At 39.0% G+C, this 20,820-nt stretch overlaps 7 protein-coding genes across 7 annotated transcripts; 2 read left to right on the top strand and 5 right to left on the bottom strand.

The window, feature by feature from the left end:
• The first annotated feature begins 3,231 nt into the window (after nt 1-3,231).
• Nucleotides 3,232-6,306, top strand: BDF20DRAFT_1003946 (uncharacterized protein). Its single transcript, XM_053074654.1, has 5 exons — nt 3,232-3,351; nt 3,441-4,128; nt 4,437-5,775; nt 5,856-6,039; nt 6,109-6,306. The coding sequence occupies exons 2-5, from the start codon at nt 3,534-3,536 to the stop codon at nt 6,154-6,156; spliced, it is 2,166 nt and encodes a 721-aa protein (XP_052932444.1). The 5' UTR covers nt 3,232-3,351; nt 3,441-3,533; the 3' UTR covers nt 6,157-6,306.
• A 253-nt stretch (nt 6,307-6,559) lies between these two features.
• On the bottom strand, nt 6,560-9,586 carry BDF20DRAFT_893807 (uncharacterized protein). The gene is made up of 6 exons (XM_053082375.1): nt 9,212-9,586; nt 8,652-9,128; nt 8,452-8,556; nt 7,982-8,359; nt 6,727-7,872; nt 6,560-6,651 (listed from the first exon to the last, which is right to left on the bottom strand). The coding sequence occupies exons 1-6, from the start codon at nt 9,401-9,403 to the stop codon at nt 6,643-6,645; spliced, it is 2,307 nt and encodes a 768-aa protein (XP_052932445.1). The 5' UTR covers nt 9,404-9,586; the 3' UTR covers nt 6,560-6,642.
• A 562-nt stretch (nt 9,587-10,148) lies between these two features.
• Nucleotides 10,149-10,961, bottom strand: BDF20DRAFT_794292 (protein-tyrosine phosphatase; the record flags this gene model as incomplete). The annotated part of the gene is made up of 5 exons (XM_053076247.1): nt 10,149-10,331; nt 10,417-10,502; nt 10,575-10,590; nt 10,662-10,755; nt 10,834-10,961. Coding segments are annotated over 5 exons (507 nt in total), but the record flags the coding sequence as incomplete, so codon positions are not given.
• Nucleotides 10,962-12,236: 1,275 nt separating this feature from the next.
• On the top strand, nt 12,237-13,028 carry BDF20DRAFT_826744 (uncharacterized protein; the record flags this gene model as incomplete). The annotated part of the gene is made up of 5 exons (XM_053078104.1): nt 12,237-12,297; nt 12,382-12,449; nt 12,531-12,591; nt 12,703-12,724; nt 12,770-13,028. 5 exons carry the CDS (start codon nt 12,237-12,239, stop codon nt 13,026-13,028), a joined length of 471 nt encoding a protein of 156 aa, XP_052932447.1.
• Nucleotides 13,029-13,487: 459 nt separating this feature from the next.
• On the bottom strand, nt 13,488-14,979 carry BDF20DRAFT_907941 (uncharacterized protein; the record flags this gene model as incomplete). Its single annotated transcript, XM_053083426.1, has 4 exons — nt 13,488-13,681; nt 13,769-14,457; nt 14,524-14,705; nt 14,779-14,979. 4 exons carry the CDS (start codon nt 14,977-14,979, stop codon nt 13,488-13,490), a joined length of 1,266 nt encoding a protein of 421 aa, XP_052932448.1.
• Nucleotides 14,980-15,438: 459 nt separating this feature from the next.
• Nucleotides 15,439-16,187, bottom strand: BDF20DRAFT_151378 (uncharacterized protein). Its single transcript, XM_053074806.1, has 2 exons — nt 15,641-16,187; nt 15,439-15,551 (listed from the first exon to the last, which is right to left on the bottom strand). Exons 1-2 carry the CDS (start codon nt 15,920-15,922, stop codon nt 15,495-15,497), a joined length of 339 nt encoding a protein of 112 aa, XP_052932449.1. The 5' UTR covers nt 15,923-16,187; the 3' UTR covers nt 15,439-15,494.
• A 265-nt stretch (nt 16,188-16,452) lies between these two features.
• On the bottom strand, nt 16,453-20,410 carry BDF20DRAFT_907942 (Retinoic acid induced 16-like protein-domain-containing protein; the record flags this gene model as incomplete). Its single annotated transcript, XM_053083427.1, has 5 exons — nt 16,453-19,158; nt 19,238-19,399; nt 19,459-19,893; nt 20,011-20,195; nt 20,299-20,410. 5 exons carry the CDS (start codon nt 20,408-20,410, stop codon nt 16,453-16,455), a joined length of 3,600 nt encoding a protein of 1,199 aa, XP_052932450.1.
• Nucleotides 20,411-20,820: the final 410 nt, after the last annotated feature.

Below are 20,820 nucleotides of genomic sequence, written 5' to 3' on the forward strand. Positions count from 1 at the left end.
AAAAAAAAAGGAAAAAAAAAAAAAAAAAGAGGGATTCTCATTGTGACTTTCTGCCCAGAAGAAACAATTATCCAATCAAAAAAGACCGCTTGTTGATTTGAATAAAGCCAATCGCTCGTCCCACTGCGCACATTCTAACAAATCCACAGAGCCATGCATTTTCAATAGAAGCAGGGTAGAATGTCCTTTGAACGACATTGCTGCTACTGGAAATGTGCCATGATGTTAAAAAGTGGGGTCTACATCATCATAAGCCCCTTCATTTACGAGACATATATAAAAGCATCAAAAAGCCATGCTCCCCCATGCAGTTGTATCCACGTAGTCATCTTCTAAAGTAGTGACAGATACTTTATCCGCTTCATTACTTTCAACTGAACCTTGTGGGACGGTGGAGGTTAGTAAAGGCAGGGATGACAAAAGGGGACACAACGCGTACCACGCGTATTTTATTCCCTTTTTTTCGTCATCGAGGGTACTTTTCTCAAGATGAGTATCACGACCAATTCATAAAGAGCCAACCTTCATAACGGTCTATTTGGACGAGCAACACTCAAGATAATATCCTACTGAAAAAAAAAAAATAGCACTACTACCCAATCCCACGCACAACAACAGGCGAAAAAGAACAACATGGGAATTTATATCAAATAAAAAAAAAAAAGGTTTTTTTATTGGATCATCTTTTTTTTCAAATGATATATACAAAACAAACAGTAAAAAAAAATAAAAAAAAATAGAAGAGGACCTAATCATGTGAAAAAAAAGAGAAAATGGTTAGATAATCCAAAAAGAATAAACCAACGGGTATATTGCAAGGATAAATGCTTTTTGTCTTTTAAAGGAAAGCCTCATAGATCTTGGTGATATTTTTTGGCCTCATGAAGCCTTCCTCGACTTTCAGGAGTAGCAAATATAATTGTAATCCTCGGCAAACCAGTAAAAAAAAGCACTTTATCCTTTCCAACAAGTATCGATACGTTACCTTTAACACATTTGAGTGCAACAGAACATTTGTTTTGACGTAAAACAAAGGAAAAGAAAAGGTGTAGAATAAAAAAGATGGGTGTTTAAATACTTGTTTCTCCAACAGTACCATCCGATAAAAGAAAAAAAAATTTTTTTTTTTCATTTCTTGTTGTTTAGTGACTACTAAATTTCATTTTTTGAAAAGAAGACGAGGGTTTCTAGCACCTTCTTTTTTTTTTAAGGGAAATAAGGTGTAGACAATTTAGCATAGAACGAGACTCAATGGCTCATTGTTCAATAGATAGCTTTTTTGTTTAGCGAGCAATGGATAGAAATGGGGCTTTCCTTGGCCAGTGTGTCTAAACAGTCAAAGGTCTACAATAAGCTACCTTAGAAAGTCACTTTCTCAGTGCACGTTCGGTGTCTGTCATGTCCTCGACAAACGAAGAGAGTCAGACGTCGATCCTATCAGAGGTACAGACTTTTTTTGAAACTTGGAGAAAAAAAAAAAAAACTGTGTACATCATGCCAACTTTTTTCTTTTTTTGGTTTTTCCCTGGATTTGGAAGCCTTAAAAGCTTTTTTCATTTTTCTCTGCTATGAGCTGCATGAAAGTGCAATAAGCTGCGCTTGAAACTCTATGCTTCTTTGTTTTATTGATGAGTGTAAAAAAAAAAAAGGACACTTTAAATGTCCCATCTCCCCCTGCGTCGAGCAGTTGGACAGTAACTGCCAAAAAAACGCATAGGTTCAACAAGGTGAGTCATCCATTCCTGTAGATCACCGTTGTCAAAGGTAACCCTTTTTTTTTGGGTTTAGTCAATCTGTTCTTTTGACGTCATCCGTATAGAGTTGATGTAAATGGGGATATGGTTAAGCTACAGCTTGTCTAATTTTTTGATCAAGGGGCAGCGTAATAGAGAATTCTACCTTATATTTTAGACAATTTACAATTTTTAAGGGACAATATACATTTTAAATTTAGATTTATTATAAACTATTTTTATAAAAGTTTATAGTATTTTGGATATCAATTTGGATACTCCATTATTCAGTGATATCCAAGCAGCATGAAGGAGGACATACAATCGAACCCAATAAATGGGTCTCTATCAGTAAAAAAAAGTCGCCAATAATGGTTTTATTGACATTATCTTGCAATAGGATGGACAACTTTTTTATGATATGACGATGTGTTCCAACAAAGGTTTGATTCAACCTCACCCACTGAAGAATATTATTTGTGTCAAAAATGCTAGGAAGTGGAGGCTTGATAAGTACTCGAATTCCATAGAAGGGTACCACTGATTGTCTTTGATGCTGGTATGTTTGGCAAAGATGTAGTCAAGTTGAAAGGGCAACGATGGGGTGTTGTCGGTAAACTTTTTGCCACTCTGAAGAAACGTGAAGCTAAAGGTCAGTTGGTTGTTGTCACAATCCTCTAAAACATGCAGCCTCTGTTTCTATGATGAGCCTATCTCGAGCAGTTTGATCTGGAGCCGGAAGACCCGACGTTTTCATGCCAGCGAAGAAGAAGAAAGTATCCCCGTAATAAACACGGTTTTCCTTAGATCATTACAGGTGAGGAATAGTACGGTTTTTTATTTTGTTTCGCACTACTGGCAAGTTTTTTGATTTTTGAACCATTATGTGAACGGTTTATATTTTCATCTACGACACAATTGCAACTCATCTAAAATGAAAATATGGATCATCCAAAAAAAAAAGTATTTCATCTAAAATATGAGTTGAAATACTGTAGATAAATCAAAATAGAACGGTGTTGTGTAAGAAAGCTTAACAGTTTCACAAATTTAAAAAAATAATAATCTCAATTTCTCTAGGTGAAATAACTCCAATCAAATAAGCGTTTTGAGTTTGAATAAACAAGCCATCTTTAATGCATTCATTCACTTAACTTTTATCACTTGTCGTTCCACTCAGAATCCCCTTTCAAACAGACACTTGCCACTTCTTTTCTTCAGTATTGCCCAACATGCAATGATAGACGTTGCCGTGACCAGATAAAGGCTATTGTCAACGACATGATACGCCTTTCCTTCTCTATGACCGAAACAGCATTTTAGCTAGCATTACAGTCACACTGTATTTATATGTACAAAGGTGCAAGCAAACTGCTGTTGATTGGTCAATCATAATCCATTTTGCTTTAATTCCAATTCTTTTTTTTTTTTTTTTTTTTTTTTGTTTTTGGTCCTCGTCCACCTCTTTTTTCTGCTTCAACGTTTTAGTCTTTTTCATTTTTTTTTTTTTTTTTTCCAAAAAAAAGGAAGGGAAAAAGGAATATACGCATATTTCATTTGATCTGTACACATATCAAAGAAAAGAAAAGCGCTCATTATTGCGACTTTAATAGACATTGTATGTGAGGACATATGGGAAGAAAAGGCCTTTTTTTTTATTTTTTTCGCCGGTTGATTAATCTCATTTTTTTATTCATCAAACAATAGAGTAGAACATTTTTAAAGCAGCTGTCCCAAAAAAATTACACTCTCGCTTTTAAAAAAAAAAAAATTTTCCCTACTTGCAACCTCATAAAGACGATGGATATTCAAGGTTATATTGCGCCAAAGGAAGACCATTCCTCCCACCACTATGCAAGTGTCCCTTCAAACCGACTGAGTTTAGCTTCAGCCTCGGATTACAAAACAACATCCTCCATTCCCAGCATCTTGCCAACATTAGTTGAAGAGGAGTATAACAGTAACGACAATACGTTCTCAGCGGCAACCACCACCACTCCTTCTGCTACAAGCATTAATCATTTGCTAAGTACACCCATGTCGGGCGAACCATCGTCCTCTTCTATTGATTATACTGCAGCTGCCGCCGCTGCCTCTGCTGCTGTTACGGATGCTGTGAATTCATCACTTCAACAACAACAACAACAACAACAACAACAACAAGAACGAGAGTTTATCAATGGAAACAGTTTAAACCCTGCTTTATTATTACCCACTCGGTTTGATAAACGTAAGAGCAGTCCAGCCATTTTAGGTTTACCATATGGTATCAACCATGAAGCTCAACTGAGTTTACATCTATCACAACAAAGAAATTCTATTGAAGCAGCCATGTTATTAGCCAATTTTACAAAGTCTGTGGCTTTTCCCAAACCAAACGATATCGATCATAAAGGTAAAAATAAAAAAAAAAAAATTTCAAAAAAAAAGAGAAAAATCAAAGAAAAGCAAACAAAGGAAATCTCAAAGGCAAAAGCTATGCTATTCCCTTTGTTGATATAAAAATAAAGGGAGGGGTAACTGTAAAAAGGGCCATTTGACGATGGAGCAAGGATTTGTCCATTTTCAAAAAAAAAAATAAGCATAAAAAAAAACAGGAGTGAAATTATGCGCATAAAATTTTTTTTTTTTTTTTTTTTTGTCAGAATTGCCCGCCCTTAAAAAAAAAAAATTAAAAAAAAAAATTTCTTGTCTATAAAACAGGTCATTCATGGCAAGATGATATGTCTATTCCTACTCAAAACAAGACATCATGGGGAGACATCATGACAAACGAATCAGAGGCGAATCGTCGTCACTCTTACGATGTCAATATGAGTTGGCAGACGATGCCTGCTGCTTTTTTGGAACGAGCCGATTTATTTCCAAACATGTCTGAAAATATCAGCGCCTCCAGTTCGACAACCCAATCAGATCACTTGGTGCCTTTATTCAATCAAGAAAATCACCTCTTTGTCAACACGTCTTCTGTGGCTAATCCTACGCTAAATGCACCTACCAAAGTAAGCTGGAGCCATGAAGATTTACGGCCGTCGACCAGTACGACGACGACAACGACGACTTCTCTCCACGAATTACCGCAGCCACAACAACCTACGTTCGATTTCAACAGTGGTACGAGCCATCCTATGTCGCCGCGTCAACAGCAACAGCATGATAGGTTGTTTCATCCTTCTTTGGATAGTAAATCTCTTTTGCCTCCCCCTTCCACGTCATCCTACTCACAACACCGTTATATTCCACCACCCCCCTCTCTTCAACAACAGCCACATCCTCAGGACCCTCATCAGGGCGTCCCTATGTTGCATCCTCTCGCGCGTCAGCCTGACAATGGCATCAAAAACGAATTCGATCCACTACAGACACCCTCCTCCTATTATTCCTATACATTCCCGCCTCAACCACCGCCACCCTCTTCCTCTCCCTCCTCCTCTTACCACTATGCCAACAGTAGTCATTTATCCTCGACCCATGGAAAGTTACCCTTGCCTGCCTCTTCTTCCTCTTCTACACTGGATTCTCTTCATTCCCACCCTCTGTCACAGTCTTTACACCATCCGCATCATCTTTCTCCTCACCACCAACAACAACAACAACAACAACAACAAAGTCATCATCACCAGCAACGCCATCACCACCTTTCTCACCAGTATCATCAACCACAGCAACAACAACCACAACATCACCATCCACCCCCTCCACTACTCGCCAAACAACCCAAGCGAAAGAAACAAAAATCTTCTTTCAACAATGTCATGGACGATTTTGATATGGGAGAGGACAACAACCATGATTATACAGGTGGCCAGGGTGGCAACAGCCAAGAAATAGCTGCCAATGAAGAAGAGTATCCCGACATGACCAGCCGTGATATTGAAGCCGCACGAAAAGATCCCGAAGCGAGACCGCGTAAACAAAAATTACGGTTTGCTGGCGATCAATATACACCACAATGGGTGCGTTTCAATGGTCAGTTGAAAGAAGGGTTGTGTGATACTTGTAAACCTGGAAAATGGTTACAATTGAAGAACAGTGCTTATTGGTAAGTTTTCTGTTGGTTGTGTGCTCTCTTTTTCTATTCTTCAAAACTAACAACAACCCGCGCCTCCTTTTGTTATTTAGGTACCATAAACAATTTTTTCATGGCATTTCTTCCGTGTCAGGAAAAGAATTTGTTCAACCACTTGAAACGCGTTGGGTGGATCAAGATTTAGTCGAAGGCTTGTGTCATCAGTGTCATACATGGGTCGCCGTGAGTAACGTAAAGAGAAAGAACAGTGTTCTCTGGTATCGGCACGCACACAAGGTAAACTACTCCCTTTCTTCCGGATGATTGGTAACAAAAAATTGACTTTTTACTTTTTTCCTTCCTTAGTGTCATGTTTATCATAAACCCAAGCCCAACTTGCCCAAAAAACGATAAATGTACCATTACTACTACTACTACTATCTTTACTTTTATATAATATCTATCTCTTTGACGAATGGGATCGAAATCCATGATGGCAATTCATTGTGTTGAAGGATGGAAAAAAAAAAAAAAAAGTATTCTGTTATCCTATTTATCAACAACAAAAAAAAAAACAAAAAAAAAAAAAAAATAAAAAAAAAAAACAAAAGAGAAAAACCAAACCAAACTCACCACCCAACATACACGCACCACAGACACCATACAAACACTCAACTACCTTAGGATTCCTATCAAATTAGCTTTTTTTTCTTCTTCTGATCTCTTATTTATTCACTTTTTTTTTTTCTTGCTTTCTTTCTTTTTTTTTTTCCGTTTCTCTCTGTAATGTGTAAATAAATCAAACATCGTAAACTCAAGTCTGATGTCCTTGTTTTTATTAGTAAAGATAAAAAGTGTGTAAAGTACATAAAGATGAGTAAGCAGCCACAAGTGTATGTATTAAAATTTCTAACAAAAAGGATTAAAAAAGCAAAAATTTAGTTTTTCTACCCGATATTTTAGACGACGTTGATTCGATCTTACCCAATTCTCAGGCACATTCTTTGCCCATCTGAATTTTTCCAACAAAGTCTTACTAAACACCTTTTCCAGAGGAATGTCATTCTTTCTGCACCAAACGACAGAGATACGTGGATCAATATAGTTCAATTTGGAAGTACCCAGGGCGATTTCCTTGTTCTCTTCCTTATCTGTCGCCTGATTCTTTGTCGCGTAAATACGGTCATCGACCTTATGAATGCGTTCAATGAGCTTTTCAGCTGTCGTGGACGCAGACTTGGGTGCAATCACTTTCTGCTTGCGTTCTTCCTTCAACCGTGTCTCCAATTCATCCGCAGCTTTCAACTTTTCTTTTAGCTCGCTTTCTGCCATCAACGGTTGCTTTTCCGCTTTTCGTTTCTCGTTCTCTCGCTGGAACTTGTTCATGATCTTGTCCTTTTCCTTCTCCACCAGGTCTTTTTCGTGTTGGACAATCCAGTCGTCGTCCATGTCTGACTCGGGGTCGGCGAACTCGGGCTGCTTTTTGTATTTGGCATCGACGTAGTAAAGCTGCTTGCGGAACTTCATACGCTGGTATTTCAGCGCGCGGATACGCTCGTTGATCCGAGCAATCGAGTCCGCGTGCGACTTGGAGACCGCCCTTTGATGGTTACACAGGACAGCGACCTGACGGTTGGCACGGTTGTAGGACAGCAGCTTATCGACCATGCTGTCGTCAGCCTGAGTCAGTCGATCCAGCTCCTTCTGGAACGTGTACGACGCATTGTACGTACGGAAGACCTTGGCAGACAGACCCTTCATGTAGTTGTTCAAGTGCTTGTTCAGACTCGTCGGTGTCAGGCGGTCGAAAATCATGTTGCCCGGGCCCACTTGCTTCTTGAAGATGCCAATGTTTTTGTACACCTGGTGCTCGACCGCTACTGAATTCGTATAGCGAATCGAGTCTTTACCGAGAAAGTCAAAATGCAGTGTATTTGGAGGCTCCAACGTGATATGTTCGTAACGAAGCGAACAACAGCCTACCGTATCGGCCTCGTCTTCGCCTTTTTCATTACCCGCTCTGAGGGCTAAACGGTCAATCAAGTACATCGCCGTGGCTCGTTGACGTACTTCGCTCAATTTATCTTTCAATTCACGCTTGTAGTCCTCACGAATTTTATCCACCACTTTCTATAGTCAAAATGAGGGCATTGGACGCGCGTGTGGCGCAAAGATAAGTACGCGAATGCCTACTTGGGTAAATCATCTCTCTCCCCGTGACATCCGTCATTTTATTTACCTTTAATTCTCTCGCTTTCTCGAATTTTTGCATATCGCTTTGGCCTTTCCACGAAGACGTCGCAGCCAAAAACACATATTTGGTGCTGCCGTTGACATTCTCTTTCCAAGTAGCTAACCACGTTGCTGTCTGGTCATGAACCACCGCTGCCCATTTATGGCCCTTGGGAGGATCAGGAATCGGTGCTTCTCTGCCCAAATTGAGTGTGACTTGTTCAGGTCGGACGCGCTGCTTTAATTTACCGGTCTTGGGATGGCTACCTCGACCACGGAACAAACCTGGAGGTTCGATTCTGAAATTACCCACCTTTTCCTTACGACCATCCACCAAAGCGTAAAGATAGGGCTCTTCCAGCTTGTCCTTTTCTGCTTTGATACGCTACAGAAAACCCAAAAAAAAAGTCCGGTTTTTTAACTGAACCGTCCTCTCTTTAAAATTGTAGATTTTCCCCTCATCGTAAGCTACTTTACTTGTTTCTCTTCTTTTGTCAATGCCTTTTTCTTTTCCTTGTCTCTTTCTAACTTTTCCCAAATAGGTCGGAAATCACATTTGCTAAAATCTGTTATTTTAGGATTCTAAAGAGGGCAAAAAAGGGGGGGGGGAGGGTACTCCATTCAGTCATTTCATCCTAGGTTTGTTTTGCAAAAAGAAAAATGGAAATAAAACTTACTCTAGGATCTTGCTTCAACACTTCTTGCCAATCCTTGAAAAAGTTCTTTTGGAACACTGGGTTTTTACCGTGATCTGTTTCCAACAAAGCGGCAAAGAAAGTAGCCACTTCTTCAGCCTCAGGGCTCAACGTAATGAACTGGCCATCGTACTTCATTTTCACGCCATGAGGCACATATTCAGGAGGAAACAAGACACCTTGATGTTCCAGTGTGTTCCATTTAATAGAATCGTCTTCTTTAAATTCAGCATTTTGCTCTTCTTCCCACCATTTATAAAGATTTGGATCGTCTTCGTCCTTTTTCACCTTCTTTTTACTAGGTTCACCGCCCTTTTCCTTTTTCAATTTGGTAAAATCGCTACCACTTAAAGGTCTCTTTTTTGATGTGGCGGCGGCCGATTTAACATCCATGTCCATAGGTTCCGTTTTCACGGTGGGTTTGGATGTCTTTTTCTTTGCTATCTGTTGCTTCTGTGCCTGTTTTATAAAAGAAGAAAATGTAGGTCATCACTTTTTGGAAGAGGAGGTTTTCCCTTGGCATTTTTTTGTTGTTCTCTTACCAATGGAATATCATCGTCATCACTGCTTTCAATAGCATGGCTACTTTTAGGGGGTAAAGTACGCTTAGCTAAAGGAATATCGTCATCATCATCATCTTCCTCCTCGTCGTCGTCGTTGGATTCAACGTCATCACTTTTGTTCGCACTGGAATGGGTGATGGCTGGTGATGCTACTCCAAGCGGCTTTTGCATACGTGCAGATAGAGGTATATCATCATCATCGTCGTCACTATCATCACTATCATTGCCATTCTCTCCTTCTAATTTAATGGGTGCTAAACGTTGCTTTTGTTGTTGTTGTTGTTGTTGTTGTTGCTGATGACGTTGAGCTAAGGGGATATCATCATCATCATCATCATCGCTTGCACTGTTCTCTCGAGGAGGATCAAGATCCATAGCGGTTGCTGTCACTATATTGACATTGACACGTAGAATATGTTATATATAAATGACTGAATCAAATCACTGTGGATAGACTCCCTTTTGATTTATTTTGTTGTTGTTTTTTTTTTTACCTGGATTTTGCGGTAAACCACTGACTCCATTAGGCATCAACATGGTAACTAAAAAGGAATCAATAAATTATTTCTATAAAATGGTGCACGAAAGAGAAAAAAAAAAAAAAAAAAAAAAGGTAACGAAAAGGGTCAATGAGAGAGGGAAAAAAAAAAAAAAAAAAAGTGAAAAAAAAAAAAAATGAGGAGGGAAGTGGAAGCCAGAAAAGAAAATCATAATAAAAAAACGGCAAATAAAAAAATTCCAACTCATCAATCATCAATCATCATCAACAGAAATCATAAAGATAAAAAAAAAGCACAGGCCCAAAAAATTAAAAAAAAAAACCACGTAGAGACTGGGTTTAAAATAGATGATAAAAAAAAAGAAAAAGAAAACGATGACTTTTTTTTTTTTATCAAAAAGGTAATGCTAACGTAGGCCAATCTGGTAAATAGCGTTTGTCCACCAAAGGCCAAACCTGTTTTGCGTCATATAATTCTATAAACTGTTGATCCATGGACCTAGATTTGGGATGCGAAAATCGTCTATATTCATCAAATATAGATGTATGGCTCCAATTTTGCAGCTTTCTTAAACAGCCTACTAAGCAACCGGTGCGATGCTATTTTTAGTAGATAATGAAATGTTAAGCCGGTTTTGTCGTTGACAGGATGGATGGCTGTTGCGTTCTCTCTAGCTCTTTTTACCTTTCCTTTGTTACAGTGGATCAGTATAGGATGATTTCGTTTATCTAGTAATGCGGCTAACGCTGCACTTATTTTATCTTCAGGAACTGTTTTTATGCATTGTGAGCTATCTATTGACCCTAAGAGCACTATCACTTTTGGTTTTCTTTTTTACTTACTTTGAACAAATGGCTCCTAATGAGAAAAAGAAAGAAAAAATCAATAGAATGAATCAAGACGGGAGACTTGATAGTAGTCTTTGTTACCTTGTTACCAGCTATACCAAACTGTAGGAATTGAATATTATGTTCTTTCAAGAACTTCATATTTTGCTCCGGATATTCTTCGAGAATCAATGTTCTAGAACCAAGAAATTACACAAGTTAATTCGAATAAGATATACACACACACACACTCACTTCTCATTCGATAGTTTACAAAACACTCTTCAATTTTAGTTTCTCTAGAAACCTATAATGTTTCTTTTTAGGAAACGAAGATCGATAAACGTGCTCACAGACCATATTGAAGTTCTCTGGTGGTATTAAAGCTTCCTCAAACATATCCGCATCGTCTTGAAATTGAAACGAGTCCAACACGGACCAATTATTATTGTTGCTTGACGACACTTCTGTTAAAGTTTTCGATGACGGTGCGGGCAATGATGACGGCACAGCTGATGCAGTAGTTAACGGGGTATCATTAGTATCTGTATTGGCTTCATCTTGCTGATGATCTGTTGCTGTGGACGACTTGTTTGTATCTATCGTGGCCTTGTTGGCTAAAGTCATACTGTCATCGCTCTCTAACTGCTTATTATTGTCAGCCAATGCATACATAGTTGTGAAATCTCTTTCTTTCTTTTTCTGCGTTTTTTTCTTTTCCCTTTTTGTTGACCCTCAAGTTGGAAAAAAAAAGTCTAATTTGACAACAGCACTTATCATCAATGCAAAGAAAAAAAAAAAAAATTCAAACCGGCCAATTTTGAATAGGCTAAAACGAGCGATCAATGAGATACTCGCCATGATCAAATAAATGGATGATGAGGTTCTTCAAATTAAATCGGATTTAGGCCTTCTTTTGACTCCTGAATTTCGTTCAGTTATTTCCTTTTTCTTTTCTACTATTCACATCTACATGTAATGTCGTCCCGGTACCAAAGAGTAAAGAAAGCAGAAAAACAAATTCACACTGAAAGAGTAATACAATGAAATCTTATTGATGAAACTGAATGCTCTCTTTTGTAAAGTTAAATACAGTGGAGGACCATCATACTACAACTGCCGATATAGATTATGATGCCGGCCGCCAACGAGAGCAACATCAAAGAAATGAATTAGAAGACACTTTTGGGGAATGTTTAGAGGAGGAGGAGGAGGAGGAGGATAACGATGACCCGCATGCTGTCACTGACCCTTTATTACCTCAAAATCCAACAACAACAACAACATTATCATCAACATCAACAAACAACATACCCAATCTCACTACCCCTATTTATATACCACCGACAACGGATAGCTTTTCTTACCAAGGACCGTTAGAACATGATTTACAACAACAGAGATCAACGGTCGCTATTTTACCCGTAACAAATGATGGCGTATTTGCAAACATGTCCGCCAAACCAGAATCGGATAGCACAGCAGTTGAAGAAATTCCTCCTGTAAAAAAAAAAAAACAAACAAAAGACGAAAGGGCTTTATCCTACTGGATCTGTTGAGTCATTGTGCTGATAAAAAAGTTTCTGTTTTCTCATCCAGACGTACGAAGAGGCAGCAGCGGATGCTACCCCACCTTACTGGCCAACAACTGTCATTGCACCGGCCACTTTCGATGGTATGATACTCGTCGAAGGCTTACCTGTGGGTGGCATTTTTGCGTTCTTCTGGAATTTAATGAGTAAAGTAGCAGTACACTTTCTCAACCAAAGAAAAGGAGGGGGCCTACTTCATTGCTCTGACCCCACGTGAGATTTTCTTTTAGTCTCTGCAAGCTTTCAGTTCGTAGGATTTATGCTGACTTATTTGTTACATACATCACATGCATCCAAGGTATATCCACCCTCCAGATACTTTCATACCTCTCAGCGACCATCACATTAACATCATCTTTCCGCGCGCGCGCTTCTGTAGCAAGGATCGCGAGCAGGTTTGGGAGTTTCTCTGGTGCAAATGGGCTTCTATATTCGTAGTCGTAAGTTCATCCTTCCAATGTCAATCGAATGTTACAACAAGAATTAATGAAAGTGAAAAGGAAATGTGTGTAACGTGAATGATTGAACCTCTTCTTCCTGCTTCTTGTTAGGTGGGACGTTGGAAGACGATCAGTATCATTACGCGGAAAAAAGTGATGGAAGCCAGACGTCTTCAAGGTCATCTTCGAGCACGTCTGGAACAGTTGATGACAGTACAGACGCTGCTATTATCGCTTATTTCCTGATGATGTTGGGCTGGTTTTTGGTCCTTCGGTCCATTGCCGATTATCTCAGAGCGAAACAATTGGAAAAAATCATAAGCTCTGAATCTTCAACAGCAAGAAGTGCTCTAGCCGTGACCGATACATCGGCAGCGACATCATCGACAAACAGCACTACAAGAATGAATCAGAATACTCCAGAAAACATGGTGTAGTGATGACTCGTGCTTACATTTGTTATATGTGCATCTATTGAATTTGTACCATTATTTTTCACCTTCTTCTTCTTTATGCACAGATTATGATCATTTTATACATAGAACACACCAGCAGCCAATTTTTTTTAATTCCATCTGTTAAGCTGCATACTTTATTAAAGACAACAATGAAATATGAGTAACAAACTCTAGAGAACAGATGAATACAGTTGCTGGCTTACAAAGACGTAGACCTCAGTGCTTTTAATGTATAGTACAATGTGTTATTAAAAACATTGCAAAAGTATTAGATCGCATGCTAAAGCATGCTTTTATTTTCCTTTCTCAGTATAAGGAACGCTTTTTTGACATACATTAGTAACTACGGTTGCAACGTGATATTATGACATTTCTAATAAAATAGAGTAAGGATAGGGAGTAAGGATAGTCGTGTAAATAAGTTGTGCAATAAAATGATCAGGAAGATTTTCTCTTGGCAGTACGTAGTTTATCATTGAAAAACTTTTCTAGTCTTGCTGCACATTTAGCATACTCTGTGTCTTCAGCGTTATAAACTCGGCAATTATCGAAAATCTTGCGCGTATCTTTTATAAAGTCTTCCCACTTTGGATAGGCGTCATTCTTTACGTTTTCTTCTAACGTAGCAAGATCTGTTTCAAATGGTAAATTAGTCATCTGTTCACCTATTGTCTACGCTTTATATATATATATATATATATATATATGTGCATAATTACCCATTGGCTCTTTGATAATGTCATAATAATCAGCTACTTCTTCTATATTGACAGGCTCGAGGAACGGCCAGGCATCTGTAAAGTTTTGCATTTCTTCTACTATATGAAGCATTTGATTGTAATGTGGAGCGTGCCGTGGCTTATTCGACAGAATATCCATTTCCGGTGTCCATCCTGATTCTTTAATACCCGGCACTGTCAGTGGATCAATAGATCGTTTCCCTTTGTTGCCAATCTCCATAGAAACACCGGGATATACAATATGATCCGTTGCATTCTCTTTTATCTTTTTCAACACTGCATTTTTTTGGATGGCTAACGTATCATACATATTCATATATTTCATTTTGGGTATCATTGTACATTGCATGATCGTACCACCTTCATAATCTTTAATGTAACCGACCCATTTCCGTTTATCCAACGTGATTTCAGTAGTGAAGCCTTGTTTTCGAAAATAGCCCACGGCAAAATTATCTGCATAAGTAAGAAAGTGTTTGATGGGGGTATGAGTGGAAACGTAGTCTTTGAGATGGTTCATAATAAAAGAACCGTAGCCTTTGACTTGTTCAGTAGAAGCTACAGCACAAAAGACGATTTCCGCAAATTCTTGAGCATCAAAAGGACGGTAGCAGATACCACCAATGACTTTGTTAGGGTTACGGATTAAGGCTATACTACAATGATTTCTGTTGGGGGCTTTTGGTGAAAAACTAGCGACACAAGGAGACATTGTATCGTATACTACCCTTTACCTGTCATAAACCAAACGTGAAATATATTCTTTAGGCATTTTCGGCAATTGCTTTTGAAAAACATTTTTTAGTCCTGTGAGTAGCATCACGCTTTCCCGTGCGCAATCGTTAACGACTGCTTGTACACGTATGGAGCCCTCTTTTTCTTCTTTCATAGCTGGCGTCTCTTTTCTAACTTTCGGCTATGGAAGCAAAAAACGGTTTGTACCATTTCCTTTTGGTTGCTCAAATTTATCCGATTATATTAAGGATTACCATATACTCCTTCAGTCGATCCTCCACATCTGTATGCCTGATACTATCATCATTTTCCTCCTCACTCACTCTATTGTCTTCCTCCTCGTCATCAATTTTGAAAGTATGGCCATTCGTTTGATGGAGTGTTTTTGAATCATCCATCTCATGTAGTGTATTGTCATGCACCAGTTCAGTCTTATCTCTACCATCCTGTACCATCTTTCTATCTCTCACTTTATCTTCAGTTTGGTCGACAGCTTCATCTTCGTCGTCAATTCGGATATCAGCATCATTACTAATACTTTCAATGACACAGGCTCCCTCATCCTCATTACGCCCATTATCGTATTTTCCATTCGATGTGTGCTGTTTTTTCTGCGTTATCGATGGATCGTCTTTGTAAATGTCGCTGATATCACCATTATTCGGTTTATACTTCTTTTCTGCTGGTACTCCTGTCTTGACACTGTCGAATTCATGCTCTTTTTCAAACTTCTCTCTACTTCTTTTCTCGCCTACACATTTTACATGTTTCCATTTAGTATCGATTATTTCTCACTAAGCTCATATCTTTGAATCAGTCAATTCGAGTATTTTGCGTGCGTCTCTCACCTTGAGATAATGATGTCTGATTCTCAGCATTGTATAAAATCTGCCTGTTTATCGCAAAAACGTACGGATATGGGTTTGAGTTTGAGAAACGAACAATGCATTATCATGGCTTTATTCTCATTTTACTTTTTCAAAGAAGTAATATCTTCGTCTTCATAATCTTCTGTTTGTCCTTTTTCCTGGAAAAAAAAAAAGGTTTTCGAGGCATGAGCATTATTGCTTAGTGACGGGCACGTTTTGCATAATCAAGGCTATTGCAAATCCTTACTTCCAATAGCTCATTCAATCGAAGTGCGACTTTTAGCCGTCTGTTAAGGTCTTGACCCTTATCTACATGATGTTCAAAGTCATGGCCACAACGACAACCTTTCTCGCGACCGACCTTGCTGCTATCACTTTTCGGTCGCCAACCTCTGCAGGCTGATGAGGACGATGTCGGGCAAACATCGCATGGTAAATACCGTGCGACCAATCTTAATTTGTCCTCTTCGCTCATTTCTGCCAACTGAGGAAATAAAGGCATGGAAACAGAGGAAGATGTAGGCATCATGGCTTCTTTTTCTTCTACTAATATTATCGACTTTGAATCTCTACTTATTTTTGTTCGTTATAAAGTGAAAAGGGAGCTTCAATAATTACACATAAGGTTTCGAGAAAATTAAAGCAAGTGTATAAAAACGAACAGCACGCAGCATTAGAAAATTAAAACAAGCAGGAAGTGAAACTGAGTGTATAAGACGAGCATTCAAGTTTATACATTAATATGATGGCGATGTTCTCGTTTGTTCACAAATTTGATCATGCAGAGTTTGATAGACTAATCGTTCATATTTGTAACCAAGTAAAACCAAAGGATCGCTTGCGCCCTAAACAATCATTAGGTATTACTATGCTGGCTTAATTATAAATGCTATTCACTGGCATACATTCCACTTCTTTATTTAAGCACTTAGCAGACCAAGGCTATGCCAATGCAATCTACGACAATAATCTTTTCTTTTCTTCATTGTGGTAATAATGGAGGATATGAATGAGATAAATGGGTTATGTGTGTATCAAGAAAATAGTTGTAAAGCTCTGTTAATCCTTATTTATAGCTGCATCTGATTTTCTTTGAAAGGGTATTCTTGCTGTGATGACTTCATCAAATGTATCCAGACTTTTTACACTTCGCCAATCTGTTGTCATAGTCGATACGACAGAGATTCTATTCTTCCACTTTTCCAAATTCTTCCGTCTGGTAAACTCATCTATATCTTCCACCTCTTCATCTATAAATAGCTCATCGTTATTACTCATCATCCACGGGCCTGCTTGGTTAGTTTGCATGACAGAATCGAGAATCATCATTTCACGTTGTCCCTGATATCTTACGAAGCTCACGTCATTATAGTTGCTAGCATGACGAACAAGAATAACAGCCGCAAGCTCCTTACAGAATTCTTGGAGAACAATATAAGCGTTGACAAAGTTTGAAAACTTGGCGAAAGGGTTGGTGATGGTAACAGGTGTGGCATTGGGGCGTTGAGAATTTTGAAAGAAGGCAGAAGATGGAGAGTTAGGTGTACTAGCACCGCCTCCACCTTCAACCCCCATATCTCGAGTAATCTTTAACGGTAGAAGGCCTACCGACTTACCAGTAGTACTGGAGCGAGGTGATACTGAGGATGCGTTGCTATTAACAGACATTTTATTGAACATCAGTTTGGATAGAGTTGAATGGCTTCTATTGGGTTTTTGCTGTTCACTTGCTTTTGATACAGCATTGGCGCTCATTTGTTGTTGCTGTTGCTGCTGCTGCTGCGGCGATGGGTGGTAGAGATCTTCTTTCCTGCTCGACAGCGACCGCCGCTCGTTCAGCTGCGAGAAGTTCTTTTGTGATGTACCTGTCACATTAGGATTGATATTCGAAGATAGACCTCGCTTTTTCGCTAATGAGATTCGTGTCTCAAAATTTGGTACGAGCTGGGCTCTTTTCAAAGCCTCAAAAGTTACTTGTTCCAAAAGGGCATAGAGAGTACGGCGCTTCGTTTTAGCCGACGGTAACGTCCATACACCGCCGTAAAGTGCTCCATCATTACCTACTCTCACAGCTCGCCAGTCACATAGCATGCCATCCATACGTTTATCTACAACACCTGCTACTTTCTGTAAGATACTCGTGATCAATAAATTCTGTTCCATAGGCAATTCCAGCATCCTTTGAAATTGATCAAAGAGCCGAGACAAAAATAACCCTTCGTATGTCTCAAAAGTCCTGCGATTTGAAGTGTTAGTTGTTGCTGAACTAGTAATACTGGCTTGATCTGCGGATTTGTGATGGCTGCTTTCAGCAGAATGTGATATTTCCGCTGCTGCTATACTAGTCGGACGAGCAGGGCGACCTTTTCTATCTTCTACCTCTTGTTCATAATCTTGCTTCGTTTTTTTCGGTGGGTAGGGTATCTGCCAGAAATTTCTAGCCAATAAAGCATAGTGGAACCTTTCCTGTGCTTCATGGAAATAGTCGTCGTAACTGTTTCCTGGAACCACACTGTAAGGATTGCTGCTACCACTTTTGTTTTGCCCAGGCTTTTCTTCGCTGCCATCCGCTCCGGACACAAATGAATCTGCGGATATGATAGATGACAATGGTGGAGTCTTCATTCTTTCCAATTCGTCTTCCAGGGGCAGTAACGATATGACTCTCTCTACTAACCAGCGAACTTTCTCCTTTTTATCGTCTACTTTGTTATTACTGCTATTCGAAACGTTACTTTTTTCAGCAATTGCAAGTTCATCTACTTTACTAGCCTCCTCAGGAGCAGCATTATTAGTGGCAGTTGTAGTGACGTTGGCATCTTCATCTATTGTTCTCGATTCAAATGATGATGTATCTATATTGTCACGGTTCTCATCCTCAACAACATAATCACCGTCGGGAGTTATATCCAAATAGTTTCTTAATACCAGATTGTAAACAGCAAATTGGTTGTACGTTTCAATAATGGTATCAAATAACCTCAATGTGGCTAACGCTAGATCATAATTTTCCGTATCGATACGGTTTATTAACAGTAATCTGAGCGTTAATTCCTCATCTTCAGCAGCTTCTCTTTGTTTTTTCTCTAGCAAACTCTTTTCATTATCTCCTGCTTTATCTTCATTTTCACTTGCCCTTGTTGTATGTGTGGTGGAGGTATCTTCGTCATCGTCCTCTTCTTCTTCCTTATCGTCATCAATCAAGTCTCGTATGGGTATATAGGTTTCAATTTCCGGTTCGAGGTCTTTTCCAACCCCACTATCTTCCCCCAATAATACAATCAAAAATACATGTAATAATCTCTGATCGGTAAGAGATCGAATCATTTCTGTAGTATAGGCGGTAGCTGACGTGGAAACCTCAGCAGAAGGAGAGCTTAATGCTGTACATATTACAGGATGCCAGAAACTAGTTGTCAATTGAACCATGAGTGCTGTCATAAGCCGCTTCTCAGCAACACGAGCAACATCATTCAAATATTCCCAAAAGCTGAAAAATTCATCAATAATTCGGTCTTTATCAATAGTCGTTTCCAAAGTACGAAGGAAATTAACATCAAAAGGTGTGCGTTTTCTGCGTTTCTTTTTAAAGCTGCTTTGTGCATTAACAGTAATAAGCAGGCTGTTGTTGGTCACCATAGCGGGTATTGAGAATCGAATTTGGCGTCGCGAAGGTCTGGTCATATTAATGCGATTATTGCTGGAAACAGAAAAAGCTCCTTTATTCTTTGGTAAATGAGCGAAATAAAATGCAAGTCGTTCTGCCTAGGAATAAAGTTCTTGTTTAACACTTTGGAACCTTACAAGCATAAAGACTATCCGAAATCGTTATATTTTCTTTTACCATCACTTCACATAAGTTGGAGTATTCGACAATGTAGCACACATATTCCGGATCATCTTCCAACAATCGTAGTGCAAAAAGGATTGATTCTCTAGCAATCTCACCCGTTTCTCCAGGCATGTTCATAAAGTCAATCAGGTATTGAAACATGTCAAAACGAGGCTATAACAATGTAAGATAAGAGTTCAAAGTACTTATATATGAATTGGCTTATATTTTACCATCAAAAACATGTCCCATGCTATTTTCTCCTCTACACTTTCTTTGCGCTTGTGAAATAGTTTTCCTTCCTTCGAGCATCTCCAAACACTCTCGCCTCTGGATCGACACCAACCTCTTTCGAAAAATAAATCCATCAAGGCCGCATTGGCACCTTTAAAATGTGAAAAAATTCCGTGCATCAGCTTTACTAACTCCAGCGTTAGTTCTGATATCGCTGCAATTCTTTCCTCAGAGCAGGTTTCAAAGGCGCTTTTGTTACTGTTATCTGCTGTTGCTGCTAAATCTTCATAGTGTCGACATATTAAGCGATGTGAGGAATTTATCAATTTTTGTAGTGGAACGTGAACTGCTCTCTCCGGTAATAATTGGGCGTGGACATTTGTAACTAGACTACAGAAAAATCTAAGACAATGTATGCGCATGCCGTAAGGTGTCTACCATATACCCAATTTAAAGTGTATGCGTTTGTAAAAGGTAAAGCTCAAAGTTAAGGGTTTGTTTCTATCACAACCGCAACAAGAAAAATAGAATATCTACTTTGGTTTACTTACATCAACCTTGGCAAATTCGACAAGTTCCTCTAACACACGTTTTTGTAGTAGATACTCTAGACATGGTCCTGTTTCCAAACTTCCAGTTTCTCGTTCAAACTCTATTTCTTCAGCTTGTATAAGTTTGATGATATTGTCCAAACTCTGTGGGATGGGTGTCAAGTCAACAGCATCTTTGAGTGGGTCTACAAAGTAGATTTACGAAAAGTCAGTTTTAAACACCCGTGGCCCGCCTTCTACTTTTTCAGTCAGGTACAAGAATTAAACCTCTGATCAATAACACTATACCGGCAGCTGTCTCATAGTATTTCTGAATATTGTTCCATGCCTCTGTTATGAGTTCTAATTTTGTTTTTGGAACATTTCTTCCTGGTAAGAATTTGGAGATGAAAGCAGACATGCTTGCATCTGTGAGAAAAGGTAGTGTGATTATGTACCTGATTTAAAACCAATTTCTACTTATAATCGGGGAACAAAAATCGAGAAATTGACTTCTGTATTATCACGATACAGCGACCTTGTCGCCCCTTCACCTATGACGACCGTTTTTACAGCAATATAACATTACTCAGTGGTATGATCGAAGTAATATCAACCCCCTAACTTACCTTGGATTTCCTTTTAGCGCCAATATCTCTTAGCAAAACGTAGCCTTTAACATCCTGTACGAGCAGTTGAAGACGCTCTGTAACCTTTACTCTCATCATCAGCTATCCATTAGAGGCCGGGTCACGATTGTCAACTCCTTTCCTAACTGTGACTTATACTGCCTCACAGTATTTACTAACACTCAACTGACTCGCTTATACC

The sequence above is a fragment of the Mycotypha africana genome, assembly GCF_025528875.1.
Source record: "Mycotypha africana strain NRRL 2978 chromosome Unknown BDF20scaffold_11, whole genome shotgun sequence".
In the NCBI taxonomy this organism is placed as follows: Eukaryota; Fungi; Mucoromycota; class Mucoromycetes; order Mucorales; family Mycotyphaceae; genus Mycotypha; species Mycotypha africana.

Excerpts from the sequence above, each read along its gene's own strand:
- BDF20DRAFT_1003946 (XM_053074654.1), top strand. The coding sequence starts at position 3,534 with ATGGATATTCAAGGTTATATTGCGCCAAAGGAAGACCATTCCTCCCAC. Across the intron at positions 4,129-4,436 it reads AAACGATATCGATCATAAAG|GTCATTCATGGCAAGATGAT; the intron begins GTAAAAATAAAA and ends TCTATAAAACAG. Across the intron at positions 5,776-5,855 it reads TTGAAGAACAGTGCTTATTG|GTACCATAAACAATTTTTTC; the intron begins GTAAGTTTTCTG and ends TTTGTTATTTAG.
- BDF20DRAFT_893807 (XM_053082375.1), bottom strand. The coding sequence starts at position 9,403 with ATGCAAAAGCCGCTTGGAGTAGCATCACCAGCCATCACCCATTCCAGT. Across the intron at positions 8,557-8,651 it reads TGTTGAAGCAAGATCCTAGA|AATCCTAAAATAACAGATTT; the intron begins GTAAGTTTTATT and ends TGCCCTCTTTAG. Across the intron at positions 7,873-7,981 it reads AGAAAGCGAGAGAATTAAAG|AAAGTGGTGGATAAAATTCG; the intron begins GTAAATAAAATG and ends TTTTGACTATAG.
- BDF20DRAFT_151378 (XM_053074806.1), bottom strand. The coding sequence starts at position 15,922 with ATGATGCCTACATCTTCCTCTGTTTCCATGCCTTTATTTCCTCAGTTG. Across the intron at positions 15,552-15,640 it reads GATTGAATGAGCTATTGGAA|GAAAAAGGACAAACAGAAGA; the intron begins GTAAGGATTTGC and ends TTTTTTTTCCAG.